The sequence below is a fragment of the Vigna radiata genome, chromosome 1 (assembly GCF_000741045.1).
Source record: "Vigna radiata var. radiata cultivar VC1973A chromosome 1, Vradiata_ver6, whole genome shotgun sequence".
In the NCBI taxonomy this organism is placed as follows: domain Eukaryota; kingdom Viridiplantae; phylum Streptophyta; class Magnoliopsida; order Fabales; family Fabaceae; genus Vigna; species Vigna radiata.
The window spans coordinates 11147265-11158292 of NC_028351.1; the positions used below are offsets into that span (position 1 = coordinate 11147265).

The following is an 11028-nucleotide window of genomic DNA, read 5'->3' on the forward strand; positions in this document are numbered from 1 at the left end:
ATTTATTCAGTATTGAAGCTTTTTACTGGTCAAGTTTTGGGGTTGTTCTTGTTTGAGAAATTGTTTTTTCTTTTAATTACTGAAATGTTATCTTTTACTTTTGTTTTAAAAGGCTTACATAAAACAAATAAAATAAAAAATAAAAAAAATGTTTCATTGATTTTTACATTTTTTTTAGAAAATGGAAAATAAAGTAAAATCTAGATTACAATTTTGCAACTAAAAATGAAAATAAAAAGTTGTGTTAAAATTTAACAGCTATAATAATGACGGTTGCATGAAAATAAATAAGGGGTGGATTATAACATGCTTTTGAAAGATTTGAGTGATTTATAATTATGATGTTTTGTCCTGGTGAAATATATGTATACATTTAAGTAATTTTTTTTTATTTTTAAAATTTTAAAATATAATAAAAAATAAAATAGGAATACTTGTTATATATTTATTATAAATAAATAATAGGGTATGTATTTATACTTATATTTTAATTTTATAAGTTATAATTCAATTTAATATATTATTTTAAATTTTTAAAAATTAATCTGATATAACAATTTAGTATTTTAAAAAAGTTATTCTTTTATATAATTTATTTCAGTTAAAGTTCAAACAGCCTATAGTAAGAATGATTTATTTATAATTCTTTGTTACCAACAAAACATTTTCTCCTGGGTTTGGCCGCTGAATATGAACCACATATTTTATTCATTACTTTTACTTTTTGTGTCTCTGGATTTTCCTCCCTCATTAATTATTTTTAAATATTCATTTTGTCCTTTTTGATTTATAACTCCTGCCGTCTCCAAAATCTTTATAGTTGTACTGATTTCTATTAGTATCTTGTGAGTTCTTGCACTTTCTGATAAGAAAAAACAAACCTTTCGAATTATGTATTCCAGAAGATGCAACCTAATTTTTATGTTTTTAAGTTGTTTGATTTATAATATTATTTTGAATTGAACAATATCAAAATATTATGAATTAACCAAACCAAGAAAAAAAAGACGAACCAACCTCACTTACCAATGATTATTTAACAAACGACCATACTGCAAGAGTAACACTCAGATAAGTAACCTTCTTACAGATATGCTAATAAACTTGTTAAATAGCTATTTTAAAAGTTATTCCCGATGATATATAATCAAGTGTAAGTGTAACTTTTTTATCTACAATAAAAAAAAATCAGAATAGTCAACATACAAAGGTGAGAGAGTTGTTAAGACATTGTCTTAGTATCTTAAATAGAGAGTGATGTCAATTTTTTATTTTTTATATGGTTGAGTTTAGATCTCCTTATTATTAGGTTTGATAGTACTGATGGTTCTTATTTTCCTTAGGTTTGTTTGGTGTTTTTTTGTGTTCAATGTTATTCTAAAGAATATAATTTATGTTCAATTTAGTTCTTTTTGCAAGCGGTAGTTAAATCATTAACAACCCATTGCAAAACCTAAATGAGATGACATTTAACTATTGTCACATCACCATCCTCTTCAACCTTTAGTCCAAATAGAAATTGAAACCCTAATTTCTCTCTAGCCACCTAACCCTAGCGATGCCACACCTAAACCCTTAAGCTATCATCGCAATCACCATAGACTTGCAAACGCAACCCAAAAGACCATCACCAGGATGCCATTGCGACCACCTCCACGCGTCACCATCTTCTTCCCAGTTCGCACTGTCACCATAGCACCGCCACCAACACCATGCCTTTGTGTCATCATCCTCTCCTTCCACCATCAACCTTGCGTCAACCGCCGCAAAATGCACTTCCACCATCATCAACTCTATCAGAAATATACATCAAATCAAATCCAAAAAATCCACAAAAACAACACTGCTCGCGATGTCTTTGCGAGTTCATCTTTCCATTGACGTGGCCTAGCAATTCGAAACCATCAACCCAATCACGCCTAAGAACCACCATATTTGCGAACTTGTTTCTCCTTTGTGCTTTCATCAACCTGCAAGGAAGCACAACCAGCCCAAAACTTCTCAAATTAGAAACCCACAAAATTCTAAAATTGCAAATCCACCCAATGCAAGACCACCAACATCCATCACAAGGGCAAGGTTGCAATGTCTTTATCTTCTTCTTCATTGAGCCAGCAAATGACCCGCAAGAGAACAAGAATCGTGACCACCACTGGCTGGAGAGAAATTAGGGTTTCAGTTTCTTATTGAGCTGAAAGTTGATGAAGATGGTGATGTGGTAGTAGTTAAATGTCATGTCATTTAGGTTTTGCATAACTAGACAGTGTGTCATTAATAATTTAAACATCCTCTAGAAAAAGAATTAAATTGAACATAAATTACATTATTTAAAACAATATTAAAGAGAAAAAAAAAAACTATAACCATTTCAAACAAACCTAAGGAAAATAAAGACTATAAGTGTTATTAAACTTTATTATTATTATTATTATAACTTCTAGGTGAACCCCTCTCTCTCTCTCTCTCCAGATTCGATAAATTAAATGCAAAAGTTTATGTATATGAGGAGATTATAGAAAACCATACCCAGCTATTTAGAAGTTAAGAAGTAAAAAAACCAGTTATTAGAATCTGGGAGACATTGGTAAGTTGGTTTTGTCTATTCTAAGAGGGAACAGGTCTTCAAACCGTGTTCAAGTGGGCAACGTGGCTCATATTTAAAGAGAGAGAGAAAGGGAAATTGGTCTCCTAAAGGAAGGTCTGAAGACATACTTTCAATTTGTAAGAATTTCTCTTCAATTATTGCGGCATTATTACAGGGTCAGGAGTCAATTTTTTCAACATGCTTCAGTCCATGAAGAACTGTTGAGAGATTATTACAAGTTTCCATTTGAATAGGTTGACTCAATCCAACTCAAATCAGGACAATGACTTTGATTCTTATCTGCTTTTTTCAAGGCAGCCTTGCATTTAAAATACTTTTGAGGATAAAGTGTGGTCTCAGTTTGTGATGGACCCATCTTACACTTGGCAAAACAACTAATGTCAGCCATTTCGGTTTTGTGAACTTTGAGGTTCACCTTTCACACAAATAACTAACTCTGCTATTCCACTTTAAACCAGATTCTTCTTTTATTTAATTTACATATATAAACTTGAAGAGAAGCACTTGATTCATATCATACTTTGACAAAAAGGGTTACAAAAGAAAATCCTTTTAGTCCCTTTCGATCTTTCTGCCTATATAACTGGTATCCGTACTACTAATAAAAAAACCAGTACAGACACTCCACACTCCAAAACTTGCAGCAAAAAGCAAACCAGACCAAACAAGGTATCAGATTGAGAAACTCCACAGTGACACCTCAGTATCTTGATGAGCCTCTAAGTCAGCATCTTCATACTCATACCCTAAGCAATGTGATGGGGACATGAGCACCATGTTCCTCAGCTGCTCAGGTATATCCACCACTTGCTCTTCCTGATCTTCCTCCATGTAAAACACGCCTTGTTCCATCCTTGTTTTTGTCACCTCCTCCAAGCACTCTTGTGTAGTGTTACTGTTTTCTGAACTTTGGTCTGGTCTGAAAGCTTCAGCAGCTTCTGCTGCTGCCTTTTGTATATCCTTGGCGCTGGCACTAGCAGGGGCTGGTAACCGCCACCTCGAGTCGGCGAAGTTGAGGCAGGCATACCGGCCCCTGAGGGCCATCGCCGCCACATCGTGAGCCCGCGCCGCCATCTCCGGGGTGGGGAAAGTCCCCAGCCAAATCCTACTCTTTTTGTTTGGCTCCCTCACCTCACACACCCATTTGTCGGAGTTCCTCCTCCTGACTCCGCGGTACACAGGATGGCGCGTCTCCCGGAACTTCTTCCTGCCCGCCCTCTTCTTGGGATGCCTGACTGCCAGCAGAAGCTCCTGGTCGGAGAATGCGACGGACGGAGGGGATGAAGAATCGAAAGAAGGGGAGAGCTGAGAGGAAAGATGGTAGAATCCGAACATAGTATGGTAGGAAGAGGGAGGTAAAAGGTTGTGGTTGATAAGGAAAGTAGGAAGTGAAGTGAGTTTAATGATGTTGTTATCTTTTGGTTTGAATATATAGATGAAGGGTTTGGTTTTGGAAAGAGAAAGAGGGAACACGGAGTGTGAGAGTGGGATTTTGAGTGTTGAGAGGAGCCAGCTGGTTGGCCAGTTGGGGAGGCTGTCATTGGCTTTTGACTCAATCTGAAAGTGAAAGAGGAAAGTGACGAGAAAAGTGTGCGTTTTAGTCACTCAGTGAATCTGCCATGTGTGTCTTTGACAGAGTCCTTCCATATTCTGTCAGATACCCAAACAGTGACACTCTTCAAATCAACTTTATCTTCTCAAAAATCATTTTTCCTTTAAAAAAGAAAAGGATATTTTAACATTAATTTTTTCACACCATTTTAACACTGTACACGTGTCAAAATGTAGTTGGTCGATTTCAAATTAAAAAAAAAAAATTAGTTTTTTTCTTCCAAATATATCTTTACCTCAGTTTTTTTTAATTTGAAATCGTCCGACTACATTTTGACACGTATATAATATCAAAATGATGTCAAAAATTGATGTTAAAATATCATTTTCCTTTTCAAAAATCATTTTTAATGTTTGAGATTGCATTCCACCTGAATCTTTCTTTTTATTGCTAATTAACTGTTCTCTACGTTTTCAACTGGTAAAAAATTTCTCTCTTTTATAATAATAGTTTCATATCTAAGTGAGAGGTTTAACTCTTCACTAGATTATGAGATTGCGAGTAAGTACACATATTTTACCAATTTTCTTCATAGCATTTTCAAGTTTTATATTGATCACCTAAAAAAAATGAGATACTTAATATTAAGATGACAAGCGAAAACCATTGCTTTTAACCTATTCAGAAGTGTTTGCCTTTACATATTTGACCAAGTTTTAATTGATTTTCCTACTTCAAATAATTCTAGGTAACCTTTAATTTTTGAAATCAAAGTTATTAAGTTTTTTCTAAATTTTACAATATAGAGCAAAATGTCAATTCTCATATGATACATATTATTATGTTCAATTTTTAATATTGTCCCATACAAATTAGTTGCAGGGATTTAAAAATAAAATAAAAGGCGAATTGATAAACACAATAAAAAGAAAAAACCTAAAATTAAGATAAGAAAATAGGTCAATCCAAATATCCAAAAATCAAGCATCCAAGTTTCATCAATTAACCGATTCAATTATAATAAATTAAATTGATTATATAAATCAAATCAAAATTACATCCAAACTAGTTATACTTAATTATGAAATCAAGCTTCCACCAGTTCTTAATTTGATTTAAAAAAAAACAATATGCATTCACTAAGAACAAAACTAAGATTAAAAAAGAAAATAACAAACTCACAGCGATTAATAATTAGTACGAAACTCAACTCAATTTATTCCATCAATAAAAATACCAAGAAAATTTCAGATAAAAAGGTGAGAAAAAAAAATGAGAGAAGATGAAAAGGTAAAACTGAAAATTTAATACATGATTTTTGTCTTAGTTTAAAATACATCTAGATCATTATAAGTTCTAAAATCTGAAATAAAATATGATCTTAACGTAGATTCTAGTTAATCCAATTATAAGTTGAAACTAGTATAAATAACAGCTAATAATATGATTTCTTTATAAAAATTCAACAAATCTATTTTAACTTAAAAAATCATACAAAATAATATAGAATTCCAAATCCAAAAAACTTATGTAAAAATTTAAAACTCTTAATGTAATTAAAATGAACAAAAATAATATCCATAAAAAACTTATTATCAAAACAGTAAATAAATATTATGTAGGCTGAAAATACAAAACCAACTAATTTATTATTATTAAAATGGAAAGAGCTAAAGATTGAAAGTAAATTATATAAATATAAATAGGTATACAAAACTATATATATAATAATTCGTACAATGTAATAAGGAGAAAGAAAAAGAAATAATGAATATTAATGAATAGTTTGAAAATAATAATAATAATTGTTGTGATGAGTGGTGGGGTAGGAGGAGAAGGCAACGGGGGTGAGAATAGAAGAGAGTAACCTAAGTTAGCTGGAGTCGCGTACGGAAAGTGATAGATTTTGGGGAAAATGAAAAGACAACTATTGTACAGGTGTGCATCTTAGATTTCCAAGGCTTTTGCGCGTTTCTTTTCTTCAATCGGTATATTCCCACACTTCATGCACACGTACCACTGCTTTCCAAATACGTACATCCAACACTATTCTATAATATTATTTAACACTTTTTCTTTTCTTTTTTTACAATAATAGTATTAACATGTTTCAAGATAAGTTGCATCTAAACTACTAAAATTAACTATTATTATAATAATTATACTAATGCTAATTATAAGAGTGTATTTAGAGAATATTGTAAGAAATGTGTACTAGCCTCCATGGAAACTGCTTTTAAGGGAAATTTGCCTTGACTTCTTTTTTATTATATTATATATAATTTGATCAACCAGTCTTCTATTCTATTTTTAAGATTCAACTTTTGTTGTAAATCTTCTAATAATATAAGGTTTACATATAAAATATTTCAATTTAGTAATATGATGTAAGGTAGAATCTTTAAAAAGAAAAAAAAAATCCAATAATCTTGTTTTCTTGATTGTTTTAATCTTAGTACTTTTTCGATGAATTGTATTTTTTTATGAGAAAGAGTTTTGCTTAAATTACAAAAGCTTTCTTAAATTTTTTTATTTATTTTAAAATGAAAAATTGTCTTAACCTCCTTCAAGCCCCTCTTATCAATACAAGAGGGTTTTGGAATCGGGAAAAGCTAAATCTTGCAAAAAGAAGTATGGTTATTGGTAAGGTTTTGAAAGATAGGAAGAAGATAATTGTGAGCATATATTAGGAATGAAGGAGACGCTAGTCTTACTCGGATGCCTTATTCAAATAGGGGTCAGTCACAATTCAAACAATTGTGTCAATTATAATTTACATGTTTAATTATGGTCTAGATAGTCAATCTCCAGCTTAACAAACTAGCGAGCTCAACCAGTTATCAAACAAGTCATCTGACCATGCACTAGTCTGAATGATCAACTACTAGCAAACTAGTGAGCCCAATTAACCAATAAGCAACTTGGTTGGCCATACACCACTTTGGATGGTCAAGTACTAGCTCGAAAGCAACCCAACACACCCAGTTGACCACTAAACCAGCCCGAGTGACCGCTCCAGCAAGTTTGGCCGACCACCAAAAAGATTTGTTGTCCATGCACCAACTTAGATAATTAAAGCACCCTCCCGGAGAACATACCATTAAATCTAGATGATCACCGAAAAGACGGTCTAACATGAAATTGGATTGATCAGGATGAACGGTACCATAATAGATTAACCTTAAAATTTATTAACTTAAGAATAAAGTATAATTATTCATAATTGAGTTGCCATTAAGTTAGTGTTAATTAAAAGCTCACCATAAAATCTATAAATAAAGAAGTTTGAGGTAAGAAGATAAATTATATGCATTAACTATCACAATAATTACTATTTGAACTGATTTTGATATAAAAATACCTTGTGCATGTCTGACCAATTTGAACTAATAAGAAACTACTTATAGGACAATAATTGAATTTCGGACAACACAAAATATCCTAGATAATTGACCTTCATCCCTCACCCAAAACAGATACAAAAATATTATTAGTGTTTTTGTTAAATAATTATTTAATAACTGATTGTAAATTATCATATTATATATCATATATATTTTGTAATCGATTGTGACTGGAATCAGTTTTTCTTTACCGTAAATTAAAAAAGAATTATATGTGAAGCTGAAAGAGTAAACAATATTGAGAAATTTGTGCTATTTGGAGATGACATTTTTGAGGATTAAACAGTTTTAGATTATTGAAATAATTTATTTATGAGCACGACTAGTTTTTTATTGTGTTGAAACGTGATGGTAAGATGTTTAATTTGATTTGGAAGCAGTGAAAACAAAGGTTTGGATAACAAAATTATAGAAAAAAGGTGTGTTGAAAGAGAAAAAATTGTTGAGAAATTTGAGAACATAAATAATACATTTAAATAAAAAATTTCGATGAGATAATGTGAATTTAAATAATAATATAAGAGTGATTATCATAATTCATATTTTATTAAAGAAAACTACGAAAAAAAAATCTAATATTGGTCTTTGAAACTAGATCGAGAATTGATTAAGTGTAGAAAACGACGTGTCCGTAATACCCCTTCAATAAATGTGCAAAACTAATATATTTTAAAATATTTATTTTTTCAAAATTTAAACAAACAATTTTTTTTTTATATTCTTTTACTAAAAAAATTTATGGAAATATTAGATTAGAATTTATGTTATTCCTGTTGAAAATCCAAGAGCGAGTTTAAGTCCTATACTAGATAAAATTTAGAAAGTAAAAAACCATATAAAAACGAAAGATTCATTAACCCATTAAGTGTTTTAGTAGAGAGTGATGTTAATTCCTTATGTAGTTGAATTCAATCTCATTGGTATTTGTGTCCGTCTGTAAACCCCTTCCTCCATAGACCCAACATTTTTTACATTTAATTAAAATTTAAAATTACATATTTAGTTGTTTGTTTTTGCAACAAAACAAACAACTAAAATTCTAAATTTTAAGTTATCTCAAACATATTTAGTTTGAGTTTTATAATATTTTAGATTTATTATAAATAAACTAGTTTTTTCATTACAAACAAATTAGTTTATAGCATAATATCAAAGAATATAAATTTAGTTAGAGTCCATCACGACAGTTTATATTTTAAATTTAAAGTAATTTTAATATTTTTCTGCACACAATTATTATTTATGTTATTTAGTTTATATTTTATGACAGTCTTCTCCATTATATTCACCATTTAAATCTTTCATATGAGAGTAGAGGTAAGAGTCAATATTATTGATAATTAAAAATATAATTATTTTATATAATTTGTTTACATACAAAGTAGATATAGTATAATAATATAAAGAAATCATTCGTACTATGACCGGTGTAGAATGAATTAAAGTAACTTTACTAAAAATATATTATTTTTGTGTCCAAAATGATTAGTTAAGATTGCCTAATACATAAAAAATTGAAATTAAAACCTCATGTTTCTCTATATCCATATCAAATAAAATATTTAATTAATAGATTATATAAAAATACAAATACTTCCATATATCATTTAGATTATTTAAATAAATCAATATCCGAAAAAGATATACATCCATTAATGAGTAAAAAATTTGACATATTTACGAGCAAAAAATAGATAATACCACTTTGGTATCTTGATTCTATGTTTAACACGTGTGATGGTGTCTTTTCAGAAGTTGGACATGTGTCACGTTGTAAAACTGGTAACCTAACATTATTTCTTTTCCGACAAAATGACAACATTGTTTCTAAGACACGGTTGACAGTTAATAACCGCCCATAGATTTTCTTATTATAATCAATCTTTTCGTGTACAGATAATTATTATTTAAATTTAATATTAGAAGCATCGAATTCTGAGGATGAAATAGAAAGACTGTTAGAAGCATTGCATTAACTTCCTTTCAGATTTTTTCTTTCCGCGTAAACGCGTGGAGTCGTTTGGGTCCAACTCAGCACTAACCAATTAATTAGGGTTCTTCTGGTTTAACAATTATCTTTAGGGGTTACTCCCTACACCTCCCCATTTGTTTCCTCTACCTTCCCATTTTTCTACATTTTTATTTTAATTACAAATATAACCTTTTGTTTTCCTTTTTTAACCTTTATAGTTTTTTATTTTTTTACTTATTTACCAAACCCTACTTTTACTCTGATCCCTCACCCCCCATTTCAGATTTGAGATCTGCCCTTTTTCTCTCCTCCGTCTCATTTTCTCCCCTCGCCCTTTTCTTCTTCACGCATCACACTAATTTTTCTCTGTTTGACTCTACTTTGCACTCAGTCGTGGTGGAGTGCGGTGGTGTGAAGGTGTGTGGCTGTTGTTACTGTTCGTGGTGGTGTTTCGTTGTAGTGAGTGGTGCATATCTTCGTCTACTAGGTATTAGTTTACTACTATGTGCATCTTGCTGGTTTCGCTGTTTGTTTAATTCACTACTTTATGCATGCTTTGATTCACAACTCTGACCATGCTTGCTGGTTTGGCTTTGGGTGTTTTTTTTTCTCTTTTTTAGTTTATTAATTTTTTTATTTGTATTTAAATTTAGTTTTTATTTTAATTTATTAGTGGAATTTTTTTTAATTTAGTTATTTAATTATTATTTATTTAATTATTTCAATATAAAATTGTAGATTGTGACCAGAGAAAGATATGATTCTGATGGTGAAAAAAGATTATAGTTTATAATTGTTAAATTATTTGCTTATCTGTATTTTACTCAATGATTTTATTGAAGTTTGGTGTAAAATTTGGTGTTTAGGCTACCAAATTCATCACAGCTGCAGGATTTGGTGCTAAGTGGCTCGGCATATTTGGGAATGACATGGTGCAATCTTTTATTAATGCTCAAACTCTATCACTTTCAGGTACAAATGGGAAAATTTCATGAATGCTCAACTATCTTTAAATGTAGCAACTATGTACTTCCTTAACCCAACCTAAGACTTGATGNTAACTTTTGATCACGAGGAGGCTCAAAGCTGAAGTTCTCAATTATTTTTTATTATACTTTGTTTACGTCTACACTGGTATAATCACTTCATGAATACATTTTCTCCATGGCAGATATGCGGGGAGCCAAAGCTTGTTGCTAAAATAGCTAAGCAACTTAAAAGATTTCATTATGTGGAAATTCCAGGTTCAAAGGAACCTCAATTATGGAATGATGTTTGGAAGTTCTCTAAGAAAGCTCTATTATATTTTCTTTCTTCTAGTTTGGTCTCTGTCCGATTCTATTGATGAGTTACTTCTGTAATTTTGTTTGAAGTCAATTTGATTTGTTGATTTTTATTATTCCTTCTTTGAAGTTTTGAAGTCCCCTTTTTAGTCTTTTCAGTTTCACCATTCTCTGACTTTTAGTTTTGAAAGCAACTGTTTTTTTTTTTTTTA

The 11028-nt window shown here is 30.6% G+C and overlaps 1 protein-coding gene across 1 annotated transcript; it reads right to left on the bottom strand.

Moving 5' to 3' along the window:
• Window positions 1–3053: 3053 nt before the first annotated feature.
• Window positions 3054–4142, bottom strand: LOC106763827 (dehydration-responsive element-binding protein 1D). Its single transcript, XM_014647986.2, has one exon. The coding sequence runs from the start codon at window positions 3938–3940 to the stop codon at window positions 3278–3280; it is 663 nt and encodes a 220-aa protein (XP_014503472.1). The 5' UTR covers window positions 3941–4142; the 3' UTR covers window positions 3054–3277.
• Window positions 4143–11028: the final 6886 nt, after the last annotated feature.

Coding starts and splice junctions, on each gene's coding strand:
- LOC106763827 (XM_014647986.2), bottom strand. CDS start 3,940: ATGTTCGGATTCTACCATCTTTCCTCTCAGCTCTCCCCTTCTTTCGAT.